Raw genomic sequence first — 18,526 nt, forward strand, 5'->3', positions numbered from 1 at the left:
GTGCCACACATTTTTGATGGGAGACAGGTCTGGACTGCAGATGACATTTACTGGCCGCTTGTTAGCAGACGGGGAGTGATGCATGATGGGAGATGAGGAAGAGGAACTTGCACCTTCTGACTTTTTGCTGCGACAACATGATTTTTTTTAGGTCTTACTTGATCTCAGCGAATTTGAGTCTCATCTTAATGCAGACGCCCTGCGATAAGGTGACGACTTGTCCAGGATGTACCCCGCCTTACGCCCGAATGCAGCTGAGATAGGCTCCAGCACCCTCCGCGACCCCAAAGAGGGACAAGCGGTAGAAAATGGATGGATGGATGGATCTCAATGCAGACATTTTAATTATGCCATGTTTAGTTTTAAAAGATGACTTACAAATAGTATAATGTACCATGGAGGTTAATTTGTCTTTCTTACCAAATCTTTTTTTTGACACAGAATTTTTTGCATTCTAATATTTAAACGCCGACTTTTTTATATGGAAGTAGAATTGTCTCACATCAACTTATATATATATATATATATATATATATATATATATATATATATATATATATATATATATATATATTAGGGGTGGGCAAATTAATGCGTTAATTACGAGTTAACTCATCAATCTATTAACGCCGACAATTATTTTATCGCGCATTTGCGTATGTTGTTTACATGCTTTTATTTTGTTAACGCCTTTTCTTATAAAGATGGCGGCGCCCGGACGGGCTTCGGCGTGGAGGGGCTCTTGGTAAAGATGGAACATTTGGCAAAATACCGGACAATTCTGCAAATTTTATGGCTGGCTTACAGCGTGGTCACTCCGGGATCACTTACGACCGCCAGACAATTCTGGATGTGGATGGATCGGGCCGTTTTGGACTGAATGACGTGTGCTTGCTGGACCGGCTAGCTAGCATGGGAATACTTTGCCGGCTACATCCAGCGGCCTGTGAAGCAGCGGAGTATATGTGTTGACTGTCTATTTATGAATAATGCAGACGAGGCGTGTTGGCTGAGTTCTTAACGTTTACTTTCAGAGCGTGCATATAACAACATACAAGATGCCGTCATGGCGACACACAACCTATACCGGGCTACCGCGCATGCTCGTCACTCCTGTTGCATGCTGGGTAGGGTAGTCCCTGGCTCATAACATCACAATATAGTACCATGTATATGCGTTCAGTTTATCAAATCACCAAGCAAACAATCGGAAAATTCCCATCATATCAATTTCTAGATATGGTTGTAATTATTTTAAGTGCACTAAACACAAAATAAACACAAAATTATTAATATTGCTACTACGGATAATTTGATCAAAAATTCCCTAAAACAGCCCACTACCTATAATATAGTTTTTTTAAACATAAGATCCCTGATAAAAAAAAAAAATGTTCCTGCTGTTTCCTCAGAAATTGCCTGTTCGGATGTTATGATTGTGGCTCAGAGATTTGTATGTAGATTATATTTATTTTCCATAACAAACAGGTTAACTTAAATACCCTGGCAGTGGAAATAAGCTTAAATGTTTGTATTTACATTTTTTGAGTTGATTTTCATAAAATATGCTATTTAACTGCTACTGTTTAACAAGTACTGATTTAAATTGTGTTTGCACAACAAATGTTTTGGCGCTTTTGTTCATGTGGGAGAATATTCCAATAAAGGTGCACAACACACTACTTTTGAATTCATTATTGGGCTTTGCGTATACAATGCAGTTAATCGTGATTAATCGGAGAAAAAGTGCGATTAACTTCGATTAAAATTGTTAATCGTTGCCCAGCCCTAATATATATATATATATATATACACACATATATATATATATATATATATATATATATATATATACACACATATATATATATATATATATATATATATATATATATATATATATATATATATATATATATATGTGTCTTGATTGGATCACAGGCAATGAAAGAAACATCATCATCCACGCAAAGAACTCCATACTCATCCACAACAGTACACCATGGCAAAAAAAGAACAATTCAACATTTGACGTTACTATGGGGAGTTTTGACGGAGCAGAAACGTGCGAACTCGTTGGGAGTTTCCTCCTCTCCCAGCTTGCTAGCCTCAACCTGAACCTTGGTATTTACCGTGATGACGGACTGGCAGTGTGCCGCGCCTCGCCAAGGAGCAGCGAGAACACCAAGAGGCGCATATGCCAAATCTTCAAAGAAAACGGCCTACGGATCACGATTGAAGCCAACAAGCAAACCGTCAACTTCCTCGACGTCACTTTCAACCTGAGAAATAACAGCTACCAACCATTCACGAAACCCAACACAACACTCCAATACGTGCACCATGACAGCAACCACCCACCCACCACCACGAAAAGAATACCTACCGGAATTAATAAAAGGCTATCGATGCTGTCATCCAGCAAAGCTGAATTCGACCAAGCAACCCCCCCGTACCAGAAAGCACTTGATGAAAGCGGATACAACTTCACCCTCACCTATGAACCCACTCCAGGAAACCAACCAAAAAAGAGCAGAAAACGAAGCAACATCATCTGGTACAATCCGCCATTCAGCAAAGACGTCTCAACCAACATCGGCCGCAAGTTCCTCACTCTGATCGACAAACACTTCCCCAAAGGCAACACCCTAAGAAAAATATTCAACAAGAACAACATTAAATTGAGCTACAGCTGTATGAACAACATGCAACAAATCATTTCAAACCACAACAAAGCAATTGCAAAAGGACTGCCTACCCCCAGACTAAACGACTCTGAAACCAATAATGAATGTAACTGTCGCAAGAAACCTGATTGCCCTCTCAACGGAAGGTGCTTACAGACATCAGGCGTTTACCAAGTAAAGGTGACACGCAAGGACATTAACACATCCGACACGTACGTAGGATTAACCGAAGTAGCGTTCAAAACAAGATGGAATAATCACAACGCCTCCTTTAGAAACCAGACTTTGCAGAATTCTACAGAACTCAGCAAACACATTTGGAACCTAAAAGACAATAATGTTGAATATTCAATAACATGGCAAATTCTTGCATCCAGCACACCTTACAACAGTGGTAATAAAAGATGCAACCTATGCTTAAAAGAGAAACTGTTTATTATATATCATCCAGATCTATCATCCCTCAACAAGCGCAGTGAAATCATTTCAACATGCCGCCACAGACGGAAACACCTCCTAGGTAACACATGAGCCAATCACCACACCCTACGCCTGCTTGTACCCACCCACTCTGTGCTCTATATAAACCATGGTATGTGAATGCTTCCATTAAAATCTCCTGATGATTGAGGGAACCCCTCATGAAACAGATCTGTAGAGATGAAGTAGTCTTGTGATTTTTTTCCCACACCTATATATATATATATATATATATATATATATATATATATATATACATACATACATACATATATATATATATATATATATATATATATATATATATATACATACATATATATATATACACACATATATATATATACACACATATATATATATATATATATATATATATATATATATATATCAATGTGATATTAATACATATGCAGATATTATTAAATATACAAATGAATGTGATATACAAATAAATAAATAATTTGTATAAATAAACACGTAATATATTTTTGAGATTTGAATATATATATGCTTGATTTTGTATTGTATTGAATTTGCATATGTGAATCGCTCTTTTGCTTTTGTGTCGATGAGACATTCCTCCCACAAAACAGATAAACAAATAAAATGTGACCTACACACTCCCCAGAACAACCAGCAGAGAGCAATGCAGCCAGAGCGGTCTGGGTCACAGAGCATTAGATGCATTATATGCAAAATCGCCCGGAGTTCTCTGCACAAAAACAATCCACGTCTTTACAGAGAGAACGCACAACGGGCCTGAGCTAGCTAACGTTAGCGTTGTATTAGCTAACGCCAATTTATCCAGTTAATCTGAAAGACCGGGCTAGCTGTTTATTTTATTTTATCAATGTTGTTTAATGACCTTGTCTCGATGTAGATACTGATCTCTTATCAGGCTGCAGTGCCCTCTGTTGGTTGTTCAGAGGAGTGTGTAGGTGACATTTATTGGTGGGAGAAATGTCTCATCGACAAAAAAGAAAAAAAGCGATCCACATACGCAAATTCAATACAAATAGCAATACAAAATCAAGCATATTATATTCAAAGCTCAAATATATATTTGTAAATACACGTTTATTTATACGAATTCTTGATTTATTTTTATGTCACACTTTTATATTTATACATTTCATTTGTATATGTTTTCAAATCTCAAAAAGATATTTACAACTATTTGTTTATTTATACAAATTATTTAGTTATTTTTATATCACATTTTGTTATTGTATATTTATAATAAAAGCATATGTATTAATATCACATTGATATATATAAGTTGATGTGAGACAATTCTACTTCCATATTTTTACACTGAATTTTTACACTGATTTTTTTCACATTGTATTTTTTACACTGAATGTTTTACATGAAATTTTTACACACTAATTTTATTCACACTGAATTTTTGTATACTGATCTTTTTTTCCTAGAATTTTTATACACTGTATTTTCATGTACTGTCATTTATTGTCATTTTTTTTACACTGATTTTGTCACGGCACGGGCTGGAACCCGCATTTCATCGGCAGCTAGTGCTGCCAGCTCCTCAGTTGGCAGCACGCCAGGAAACGCCCCTGCTCGCGCTGGGCGCTTTACGCCCACGCAACAGCGAAGCTGCAGGCAATCAGCAACCAGGGCACCTGGACGGAATCAAGACAAGCACCATAAAGACCAGCGGACCCAGGGAGCCTACGGCGGAACATAGTTACCTCTTTGCAGTAAGCATCCCGTCTCTGGCTTCCACTCCCGCGTACATGCTCTCTCCCTGTTACCTCTCTGTTCCATGTCTCATGTCCTTTGTGTTCTCCACAGTGTCCTGTTCCCCGTGATCAAGTTGTGTATCTGGACTTCTCTCCGGATTCTGGACTACCTCCCTCGATCCTCGACCCCTGCTTGGAGACGGACCTCGTTGCTTCTTTCCAGCCCCCGACCACTTGCCTGCCCACGGACAACCTCTTTCCCTCGCCCCGCTGAACTGACGAAGGATTCATCCAACACGCACTTACAACAACCCCTGGTAACATTTACATTATTAATTCTACACATCGTCTGGCACCACACACTTAGAGTAGCATACACCTCTCACACACTCATCAAAGGTTTAAATCAACCTGTTAACCTGATCTACCTTGTGGTGTCGTCTCCTTCCCCCACCAAACGTAACAGTACGTTCTGGCCAACCATGTCGGAACAAAGCGACACCGACAGACCCTGTTCTGCTCCCCAGTCCCGGCCCCCTAGGATCCCTGATGTTGATGCCATGTGCACAGTCCTGAGCAAACACCAAGTGCGCTTTGATGCCTTGGAAGATAATTTAAAGAGAGCCTTCACCAGACTGTACGCTAGGCTGGACGACCTTTGCCCAAGACAGACATCCGAACCCGTGGCTAGCCATAGTGCCACATCTATCCCCATACAGAGTGACACTATTCAAAACCTGGAGCCGAGGATCGCTAGCCCGAGGCCCTTCGAGGGTGATTTTGAGCTGTGCAGGTGATTTTTGGTGCAGTGTGAATTTATTTTTCAGCACCAACCCTCGCGCTACTAATCCGATGGGGCAAAGATTACATTTAATTTTGCCCTACTCGCTGGACCGGCACTCAAATGGGTTACTGCCGCCGTGGACAGGACCGTGGGCCTTGGCACTGACTACGCTGCTTTCCTGGCCGAGTTCCTGACTGTTTTTGACCATCCCAAGGATGAAAGGGACGCAGAAGGGCGTCTGCACACCATCCAGCATTGATCACGCTCTGCAGCTGCCTATACTCTCGAGTTCCGCACTATTGCTGCTGACAGCGGTTGGTACGACAGGGTTCTCCAGAGCGCGTTTCGCTAGGGACTTTCTGAGGAAGTCAAGGACGGTCTGTTGAGGGACAGACCCACTTCCTGTAGAGCCCTCATTGACTTGGCTCTTTTGTACGACCAGATACTTCGAGAACTGGCTGCCGAAAGAGCCCTTGGGGACGTCAAGACTCCTACCTACCTTCCAGACCTCTGGGAACAATATTCACCGTCCCCGGGACTGATGACAGTTAAGTTAAAGTTAAAGTACCAATGATTGTCACACACACACACTAGGTGTGGTGAAATGTGTCCTCTGCATTTGATCCATCCCCTTGATCACCACCTGGGAGGTGAGGGGAGCAGTAGGCAGGAGCGGGGCCGCGCCCGGGAATAATTTTTGGTGATTTAACCCCCAATTCCAACCCTTGATGCTGAGTGCCAATCAGGGAGGTAATGGGTCCCATTTTTATAGTCTTTGGTATGACTCGGCCGGGGTTTGAAGTCATAACCTACCAATCTCAGGGCGGAAACCCTAACCACTAGGCCACTGAGTAGGTGGCCTAGTGCAGGTGTAGGTGTAGGTGAGACAGCACCCGAGTCCATGGAAGTGGAACCCACAGGAGCATCAGCACCACGTCTGTCTTGTCATCCAACCGCTTCTGGAAAATTGCCTCTTCATCAAAGCTGAAAAGTGCTTCTTTAACGCCTCTTCACTGGAGTTTTTGGGGTTCGTCGTCGAGAGGGGTCATGTCTAGGCTAATCCCGAGAAGATCAGAGCCGTGTTGGAATAGCCTCAATCTGCAACCAGGACTGAACTAAGGATGTTCCTGGGATGCGCCGGCTTCTACCGTCGCTTTATCCGTGATTTTAGCCGAATTGCCGCACCACTCAACGCCCTTACATTTACCAATACGCCGTTCTTTTGGACTTCGGAGGCCAGCAAAGCATTTAAGGGGCTCAAGGAGAGTTTCAGCTATGCTCCAGTCCTTGTCGACCCCGACTAGGACTGCCCCTTCTTGGTGGAGGTAGATGTTTCGGATTCGGGGATCGGAACATCCTCTCACAACGCTCTAAGGTTGACGGTCTAATTCACCTTGTGCCATTTTCTCTAGGCGTCTCTCTCCGGCTGAGCGGAACTACGATGCTGGAAACAAGGAGCTGTTGGCGGTTCAGGAGGAACTTGCATAATGGAGGCATTGGCTAGAAGGAGCTAAACACCAGTTCCAGATCCTGATGGACCAAAGCAACCTTCTTGCCATCCGCTCAGCCTGGAGATTAAACAGCAACCAGGCAAGATGGCAACAGTTTTTTTCACACTTTGAGTATTAACTGTCTTACAGACTAGGGTCGAAGAACTTGAAGGCAGATGCTCTTTCCAGAGTGTACATGGAGGAGACCACTGACCCGTTTGTGCCCGAACCCATCCTTCCTCCTGCTCGGATTATGGAGATGGTATCTTGGAAAGTGGAGAACTCGGTCAGGAACGCTCTTCGTTCCAATCAGGGCCCTGAGGATGGACCTCCCGGCAAGCATGTTTGTTCACCGCAAACTTCGGTCCAGGGTCCATGATTGGGCGCACTCCAGTGTGCTTTCCTGCCACCCGGGTTTTCAAAGAACCCTGTCCTTTATCCAAAGACGTTTTTTGTGGCCATCCATGGCTCTGGACACAAGTGAGCTCATTGTACCACTTGTGTACGCAGCAAACCCTAACACCGACCTCCTGCTGGTCTCCTACGCCCTATGCCGATTCCTGCCCGTCTTTGGTCACACATTGCTTTGGACTTTGTTACGGGATCGTTGACCGTTTTTCCAAGGCAGCTCACTTCATTCCACTTCCTCCTCGGAGACGGCTGACCTCCTCGCCCTGCACGTCGTCAAGCAACATGGGATCCTGATGGACATTGTTTCGGACCGGGGCCCTCAGTTTACCTCTAAGGTATGGAGAGCGTTCTGCAAGGGGGTCGAGGCCTCGGTCAGCCTCACTTCCTGATACCACCCGCAGAGCAACGGGCAGGCCGAACGAGCCAACCAGAGTTTGGGGACCATGCTCCGCTGTGTGGCACACCGCCAACCCACATCCTGGACCAAGTTTATTCCTTGGGTGGAAAACTCTTACAACGCCATGAAGAGCTCCGCCACCGGTAAGTCCCCATTCGAGAGTTCTTTGGGACATCAACCCCCTATGTTACCATAGCAAGAACAGGAGATTGCGGTCCCCTCCACGAGGGCCCAGATCAAGAGGTGTCAGAGGGTGTGGAGCGGCACTGGAAAAAGTATCTGAGAGGATGTGCTGCAGCGCCAATAGACGTCGCATCCCAGCTCCTTCGTATCAACCGGGACAACTTGTGATGTTGCTCGCCAAGGACCTCAGCATACAGATACCGTCCAAGAAGTTAGCCCCACATTTTTTGGTGCCTTCCCCATTGTCTCTATCATCAGCTCGGTGACTGCTCTTCCACCCTTGGTCAAGCGACACCCCGTTGCTCATGTATCCCAAATTAAAACTGTGGTGGGGAACGCTCTGTCCCCTGCTACCCCTACCCCCCACCTCCTCCTAAGTTCTTGGAAAATGGTGATCCGGTTTGGACGGTTACGGAGATCCTTAGGGTCCGTCGATAGGCGGATGGTATACTTAGTAAACTGGGAGGGATAGGGACCTGAGGACAGGTCTTGGGTGCCTGCCTCCTACCTTGCCGATCCCTCTCCTCTCAAAGATTTCTACCGCGCCAACCTGGATGCTGCCAGGTGCTCATCGGGTGCCTCGCCTAAAGAGGGCGGTACTGTCACAGTGTGGGCTCGAACCCGACTTTCATCGGCAGCTTGTGCTGCCAGCACCTCTGTAGGCAGCACGCCAGGACACGCCCCAGCTCGCGCTGGGCGACGGCAAAGCTGCAGGCACCTGGGACTACTTAAGACAAACAGCATAACGACCAACGGACCCATGGAGCCTACGCCGGAACGTAGTTACCTCTTTGCAGTAAACATCCTGTCTCTGGCTTCCCCTCCCGCGTACTTGCTCTCTCCCTGTTACCTCTTTGTCCCGTGTCTCATGTCCTTTGTGTTCTCCAGTGTCCTTCCTGTTCCCCTTGATTGAGTTGTGTATCTCGACTTCCCTCCGGATTCTGGGCTGCCTCCCACAATCCTCGACCCCTGCTTGGACACGGACCTTGTTGCTTCTCTCCAGCCCACGACCACTTGCCTGCCCACGGACGAACTATTTGCCTCTCCTCTCTGGACTGACAAAGGATTCATCCAACACGCACTTACAACAACCCTGGTAACATTTACATGATTAATTCTACACAACGTCTGGCACCACACACTTAGAGTAGCATACACCTCCCACACACTCATCAAAGGTTTAAATAAACCTGTTGACCTCATCTTTCTTGTGTTGTCGTCTCCTTCCCCCGCCAAACATAACACGTTTTTACTGTATTTTTTACATTATTTTTTACACTGTATTTTTTTACACTGAATTTTTACAATGTATTCTTACACTGAATTTTTTTATATAGAATTTTTACGCACTGAATTTTGTATACTGATTTGTTTACACTGAATTTTTATACACTGATTTTTTATTTACTGATTATTTTTACACAGATTTTTTACACACAATTGTTCTATGCTGATTTTTTTCACACTGATTTTTGTTTTTATATTTTTATACATTCAATTTCCAGCCATCCATTTTCCTCCGCTTATCTGAGTTGGGGTTGCGGGGGCAGCAGCCTAAGTAGAGAAGCCCAGACTTCCCTTTCTCAATTTTAAACACTGAATTTTTTTATACTGAAATTTTATACGCTGACTTTTTTCTGACTGGATTTTAGACACCAAATTTTATTTACACTGAAATTTCATAAGTTGACTTTTTTCAAACTAGATTTTAGATACTGAATACACTGATTTTTTTACACTGAATCTTTATCAATAAAGTTGTCGGCATCATATGACATATATAGCGTATGTAATAATGACACAAGTTGACCTCCACAATGTACTGACCACCTCAAGACGTGGCCATAAGTGCCATGACCTGTCACCTCAGGTCACGTCTTGTTTTGAGTCTGTTGGGGTTTTAGTTCCTGTTTCGCACTCTTATTTTAGTGGTACTTCCTGTGTATTCTGTGCGGTGACCTGATTGTGTTCTAGAAACTATCATGTCCTCTTGAGTCAAGCCTGCTGATCGTCAGGCTAATTTAAGAAGTGATCCATATTCAGGACCCAGGTCTCCTGAGACCCCTTGCCTCGGAGATTTAAAGGAGGCCGCCGGGACGCCGCCCGCACCCCCAGGACACTCGTGAAGTTTGTCAAGTAGAGCAGCAGACTGGGAGGACTAATATAGTCCAGACTCTTTGTCTTCCATACAACCACTCAAGGTCTAAAGTACCACTTCTGGTCCTATGAAGATCTCAAGTACCGCTTCTGGTCCTATGAAGGTCTCGAGTACCACTTCTGGTCCTACGAAGGTCTCAAGAACCACTTCTGATCCTATGAAAGTCTCTATGAAGGTCTCAAGAACCACTTCTGGTCCTATGAAGTTCTCAAGAACCACTTCTGGCCCTATGTGGTGTCACTACCACAACGTGGCAAAATAGGAAACGTCGCAACACAAAACATAGTAATGCAATATGCTCTAGTCTGAGACGCCATCACGTGGGACAGAGTAACACAAAATATAGTAACACGAAACATAGTAACACAAAACTAAGGAACGTGAAACGCAGTGATATGAAATGTTGTAACCTAAAACATAGTAACACAAAACTTAGTAACGCTAAATTTAGGAATATCTAACGTAGGAACGTGAAACGCAGTAATCTAAAACAAAGTAACCTGAAACGTAGTAACCCAAAATTTGGTAAACCAAAACATAGTAACGCTAAACTTAGGAATGTGAAACGCAGTAACTTGAAACATAGTAACACAAAATGTAGTAACACAAAACTTAAAACATAGTCACTTGAAACAGTAACCTGAAATGTACTAATCTGAAATGTAGAACCTTGAAATATACAAACTTGAACCGTCGTAACTTGAAACGTAGAAACTTGAAACATAGTAACTTGAAACGTAGTAACACAAAACTTGAGAACGTGAAATGTAGTAACCTGAAATGTAACAACTTGATACGTAGTAACACAAAACTTAAGAACGTGAAACGTAGTAACCTGAAATGTAATAACTTGAAACGGAGTAACTTGAAACATACAAAATAGTAATGTAGAAACTTGAAACATAGTAACTTGAAACGTAGTAACTTGAAAAGTAAAAACTTGAAACGTAGTAACTTGAAACGTAGTAACACAAAACTTAAAAAGGTGAAACGTAACACCCTGAGATGTAGTAATGTGAAACGTCGTAACTTGAATCGTATTAACCTGAAATGTAGTAACTTGAAACGTAGTAACTTGAAACATAGTAACACAAAACTTAAGAATGTAAAACGTAGTAAACTGAAACGTAGTAACCTGAAACGTAGTAACCTGAAACATAGAAACGCAAAAAAATAGCAACGCAAAACGTAGTGACTCAAAACGTAGTAACTCAAAACGTAGTAACGCGAAGTGTAGGAACATGAATTTTAGGAACATGAATTGTAGTAATGGTAATTGTAGTAACACAATGGTCCTACCAATGTGTGTATGAATTGCACATGAAAGAACAATCTGCTGAACAGGAAGTAAATGTTCAAACTTTCATATCAAAACGTTCATTCAAGTTGTGCAAAATGGAACAAATTGGCACAACCGTCTTCAAGGACACAAACTTTGGATGTTGAAACGTAACAACACACAACATTGGAATTTGAAATGTTGAAACACAAGATGTCATGACACAAAACATGGTAACACAACATGGTAACACAAAACATGGTAACACAAAACATGGTAACACAAAACATACTAGGTTTGTGTCAAGATGTCTGGTGTGAGCACAAAATAACACAAAAACATTGTAATGTAAGACACCGTAACACAAATAGTCATAATGAAGAAACATCAAACGTCTTAATACAAAATGTCCCACCACCAAACCGTCATAACACGAGTACTAACACTACAAGAACCCTCCAATCAGACGTGAACCAGTGAAAGACTTTTAGAAGCAGAGAAGAACATAAGACAGTCAGGAGTGAAAGTTCTCACCTGGAGGTCCCAGTAGTTCTGCTTTCTTCACTGCGAACAAAAGAAAAAAAACGTGAAATTTAGTGTGACAACACGAACACACACATATTGTCGTCTTATACACCTGGATTTGAACATATTGTCATCTTATACACCTAGCTTTGATCAAATTGCTATCTTATACACCTGGATTTGAACATATTGTCGCCTTATACACCTGGATTTCAACACATTTCTGTCTTATACACCTGGATTTGAACATATTGCCGTCTTATACACCAGGCTTTGAACATATTGTCGTCTTATACACCTGGATTTGAACATATTGCCGTCTTATACACCAGGCTTTGAACATATTGTCGTCTTATACACCTGGATTTGAAAATATTGTCGTCTTATACACCCGGATTTCAAAAAATTGCCGTCTTATACACCAGGCTTTGAACATATTTTCGTCTTATGCACCTGGATTTGAACATATTGCCGTCTTTTAGACCTGGATTTGAACATATTGTTGTTTTATACACCTGGATTTGAACATATTGCCGTCTTATAAACTGGGCATTGAACATATTGCCGTCTTATAAACTGGGCTTTGAACATATTGCCGTCTAATACACCTGGATTGGAACATGTTCTCGTCTTATACATCTGGATTTGAACATATCGTCGTCTTATACACCTGGATTTGAACATATTGCCGTCTTATACACCTGGATTTCAACAAATTGCCGTCCTAAACACCTGGAATTGAACATATTGCCGTCTTTTACACCTGGATTTGAACATATTGCCGTCTTATACACCTGGATTTGAACATATTGCCGTCTTCTACACCTGGATTTGAACATATTACCGTCTTATACACCTGAATTTGAACATATTGCCGTCTTATACACCTGGATTTGAACATATTGTCGTCTTATACACCTGGATTTGAACATACTGCCGTCTTATACACCTGGATTTGAACATATTGCCGTCTTATACACCTGGATTTGAACATATTGTCGTCTTATACACCTGGATTTGAACATATTGTCGTCTTATACACCCTGATTTCAAAAAATTGCCGTCTTATACACCAGGCTTTGAACATATTTTCGTCTTATACACCTGGATTTGAACATATTGCCGTTTTATAAACTGGGCTTTGAACATATTGCCGTCTAATACACCTGGATTGGAACATGTTCTCGTCTTATACACCTGGATTTGAACATATTGTCGTTTTATACACCTGGATTTGAACATATTGCCGTCTAATACACCTGGATTTCAACAAATTGCCGTCCTAAACACCTGGAATTGAACATATTGCCGTCTTTTACACCTGGATTTGAACATATTGCCGTCTTATACACCTGGATTTGAACATATTGCCGTCTTCTACACCTGGATTTGAACATATTACCGTCTTATACACCTGGATTTGAACATATTGCCGTCTTATACACCTGGATTTGAAAATATTGCCGTCTTATAAACCTGGATTTGAACATATTGCCGTCTTATACACCTGGATTTGAACATATTGCCGTCTTATACACCTGGATTTTAACATATTTTAGTCTTATACACCTGGATTTCAACAAATTGCCGTCTTCTACACCTGGATTTGAACATATTGCCGTCTTATACACCTGGATTTGAACATATTGCCGTCTTATACACCTGGATTTGAACATATTGCCGTCTTATACACCAGGATTTTAATATATTGTCGTCTTATACAACTGGATTTCAAAAAATGGTCGTTTTATACACCGGGCTTTAAACATATTGCCGTCTTATATATCTGGATTTGAACATATTGGCGTCTTATACACCTGGATTTGAACATATTGCCGTCTAATACACCTGGATTTGAACATATTGCCGTTTTATACACCTGGATTTGAACATATTGCCGTCTTATTCACCTGGATTTGAACATATTGCCGTCTTATACACCGGGCTTTGAACATATTGCCGTCTTATACACCTGGATTTGAACATATTGCCGTCTTATACACCTGGATTTGAACATATTGTCGTCTTATACACCTGGATTTGAACATACTGCCGTCTTATACACCTGGATTTGAACATATTGCCGTCTTATACACCTGGATTTGAACATATTGTCGTCTTATACACCTGGATTTGAACATATTACCGTCTTATACACCCAGATTTTAAAAAATTGCCGTCTTATACACCAGGCTTTGAACATATTTTCGTCTTATACACCTGGATTTGAACATATTGCCGTCTTATAAACTGGGCTTTGAACGTATTAACGTCTAATACACCTGGATTGGAACATGTTCTCGTCTTATACACCTGGATTTGAACATATTGTCGTTTTATACACCTGGATTTGAACATATTGCCGTCTAATACACCTGGATTTCAACAAATGCCGTCCTAAACACCTGGAATTGAACATATTGCCGTCTTTTACTACCTGGATTTGAACATATTGCCGTCTTATACACCTGGATTTCAACAAATTGCCGTCCTAAACGCCTGGAATTGAACATATTGCCGTCTTTTACACCTGGATTTGAACATATTGCCGTCTTATACACCTGGATTTGAACATATTGTCGTCTTATACACCTGGATTTGAACATATTGTCGTCTTATACACCCGGATTTAAAAAAAATTGCCGTCTTATACACCAGGCTTTGAACATATTTTCGTCTTATACACCTGGATTTGAACATATTGCCGTCTTATAGACCTGGATTTGAACGTATTGTTGTCTTATACACCTGGATTTGAACATATTGCCGTCTTATACACCTGGATTTCAACAAATTGCCGTCCTAAACACCTGGCATTGAACATATTGCCGTCTTTTACACCTGGATTTGAACATATTGCCGTCTTCTACACCTGGATTTGAACATATTGCCGTCTTCTAAACCTGGATTTGAACATATTACCGTTTTATACACCTGGATTTGAACATATTGCCGTCTTATACACCTGGATTTGAACATATTGCCGTCTTATACACCTGGATTTGAACATATTGCCGTCTTTTACACCTGGATTTGAACATATTGCCGTCTTCTACACCTGGATTTGAACATATTGCCATATTCTACACCTGGATTTGAACATATTACCGTTTTATACACCTGGATTTGAACATATTGCCGTCTTATACCCCTGGATTTGAACATATTGCCGTCTTATACACCTGGATTTGAACATATTGCCGTTTTATACACCTGGATTTGAACATATTGCCGTCTTATACACCTGGATTTGAACATATTGTCGTCTTATACACCTGGATTTGAACATATTTTCGTCTTATACACCTGGATTTGAACATATTGCCGTCTTATAGACCTGGATTTGAACGTATTGTTGTCTTATACACCTGGATTTGAACATATTGCCGTCTTATACACCTGGATTTCAACAAATTGCCGTCCTAAACACCTGGCATTGAACATATTGCCGTCTTTTACACCTGGATTTGAACATATTGCCGTCTTCTACACCTGGATTTGAACATATTGCCGTCTTCTAAACCTGGATTTGAACATATTACCGTTTTATACACCTGGATTTGAACATATTGCCGTCTTATACACCTGGATTTGAACATATTGCCGTCTTATACACCTGGATTTGAACATATTGCCGTCTTTTACACCTGGATTTGAACATATTGCCGTCTTCTACACCTGGATTTGAACATATTGCCATATTCTACACCTGGATTTGAACATATTACCGTTTTATACACCTGGATTTGAACATATTGCCGTCTTATACCCCTGGATTTGAACATATTGCCGTCTTATACACCTGGATTTGAACATATTGCCGTTTTATACACCTGGATTTGAACATATTGCCGTCTTATACACCTGGATTTGAACATATTGTCGTCTTATACACCTGGATTTGAACATATTGTCGTCTTATACACCCGGATTTGAACATATTGCCGTTTTATACACCTGGATTTGAACATATTGCCGTCTTATACACCAGGCTTTGAACATATTGTCGTCCTATACACCTGGATTTGAACATATTGCCGTCTTATAGACCTGGATTTGAACATATTGTCTTATACACCTGGATTTGAAAATATTGCCGTCTTATAAACTGGGCTTTGAACATATTGCCGTCTTATAAACTGGGCTTTGAACATATTGCCGTCTAATACACTGGATTGGAACATGTTCTCGTCTTATACAACTGGATTTGAACATATTGCCGTTTTATACACCAGGATTTCAACAAATTGCCGTCCTAAACACCTGGAATTGAACATATTGCCGTCTTTTACACCTGGATTTGAACATATTGCCGTTTTATACACCAGGATTTCAACAAATTGCCGTCCTAAACACCTGGAATTGAACATATTGCCGTCTTTTACACCTGGATTTGAACATATTGCCGTCTTATACACCTGGATTTGAACATATTACCGTCTTATACACCTGGATTTGAACATATTGCCGTCTTATACACCTGGATTTGAACATATTGCCGTCTTATACACCTGGATTTGAACATATTGCCGTCTTATACACCTGGATTTGAACATATTGCCGTCTTATACACCTGGATTTGAACATATTGCTGTCTTATACACCTGGATTTTAACATATTGTAGTCTTATACACCTGGATTTCAACAAATTGCCGTCCTAAACACCTGGAATTGAACATATTGCCGTCTTTTACACCTGGATTTGAACATATTGTCGTCTTATACACCTGGATTTGAACATATTGCCGTCTTATACACCTGTATTTGAACATATTGCCGTCTTCTACACATGGATTTGAACATATTGCCGTCTTCTACACCTGGATTTGAACATATTGCCGTCTTATACACCTGGATTTGAACATATTGCCGTCTTATACACCTGGATTTTAACATATTGTCGTCTTATACAACTGGATTTCAAAAAATGGCCGTTTTATACACCGGGCTTTAAACATATTGCCGTCTTATATATCTGGATTTGAACATATTGGCGTCTTATACACCTGGATTTGAACATATTGCCGTCTTATACACCTGGATTTGAACATATTGCCGTCTAATACACCTGGATTTGAACATATTACCGTCTTATACACCTGGATTTGAACATTTTGTCGTCTTATTCACCTGGATTTGAACATATTGCCGTCTTATACACCTGGATTTGAACATATTGCCGTCTTATTCACCTGGATTTGAACATATTGCCGTCTTATACACCGGGCTTTGAACATATTGCCGTCTTATACACCTGGATTTGAACATATTGCCGTCTTATACACCTGGATTTGAACATATTGTCGTCTTATACACCTGGATTTGAACATACTGCCGTCTTATACACCTGGATTTGAACATATTGCCGTCTTATACACCTGGATTTGAACATATTGTCGTCTAATACACCTGGGTTTGAACATATTGTCGTCTTATACACCCAGATTTAAAAAAATTGCCGTCTTATACACCAGGCTTTGAACATATTTTCGTCTTATACACCTGGATTTGAACATATTGCCGTCTTATAAACTGGGCTTTGAACATATTAACGTCTAATACACCTGGATTGGAACATGTTCTCGTCTTATACACCTGGATTTGAACATATTGTCGTTTTATACACCTGGATTTGAACATATTGCCGTCTAATACACCTGGATTTCAACAAATGCCGTCCTAAACACCTGGAATTGAACATATTGCCGTCTTTTACTACCTGGATTTGAACATATTGCCGTCTTATACACCTGGATTTCAACAAATTGCCGTCCTAAACACCTGGAATTGAACATATTGCCGTCTTTTACACCTGGATTTGAACATATTGTCGTCTTATACACCTGGATTTGAACATATTGCCGTCTTATACACCTGGATTTGAATATATTGCCGTCTTCTACACCTGGATTTGAACATATTGCCGTCTTCTACACCTGGATTTGAACATATTGCCGTCTTATACACCTGGATTTGAACATATTGCCGTCTTATACACCTGGATTTTAATATATTGTCGTCTTATACAACTGGATTTCAAAAAATGGCCGTTTTATACAACGGGCTTTAAACATATTGCCGTCTTATACATCTGGATTTGAACATATTGGCGTCTTATACACCTGGATTTGAACATATTGCCGTCTAATACACCTGGATTTGAACATATTGCCGTCTTATACACCTGGATTTGAACATATTGCCGTCTTATTCACCTGGATTTGAACATATTGCCGTCTTATACACCTATATTTCAACAAATTGCCGTCTTAAACACCTGGATTTGAACATATTGTCGTCTTATACACCTGGATTTCAACAAATTGCCGTCTTATACACCGGGCTTTGAACATATTGTCGTCTTATACACCTGAATTTGAACATATTGTCGTCTTATACACCTGGATTTGAACATATTGCCATCT

The 18,526-nt window shown here is 41.0% G+C and overlaps 1 protein-coding gene across 14 annotated transcripts in view; it reads right to left on the reverse strand.

Moving 5' to 3' along the window:
- LOC133556278 (uncharacterized) overlaps positions 1-18,526 on the reverse strand; it is a 283,472-nt gene that overhangs the window by 156,311 nt on the left and 108,635 nt on the right. For all 14 annotated transcript variants that reach the window (XM_061906041.1, XM_061906051.1, XM_061906038.1 and 11 more), the window contains exon 2: positions 12,110-12,139. In XM_061906041.1, the coding sequence (XP_061762025.1) occupies positions 12,110-12,139 (30 nt within the window). The remainder of the gene's footprint in view (positions 1-12,109; positions 12,140-18,526) is intronic.

This window comes from Nerophis ophidion, linkage group LG07 (assembly GCF_033978795.1).
Source record: "Nerophis ophidion isolate RoL-2023_Sa linkage group LG07, RoL_Noph_v1.0, whole genome shotgun sequence".
In the NCBI taxonomy this organism is placed as follows: Eukaryota; Metazoa; Chordata; class Actinopteri; order Syngnathiformes; family Syngnathidae; genus Nerophis; species Nerophis ophidion.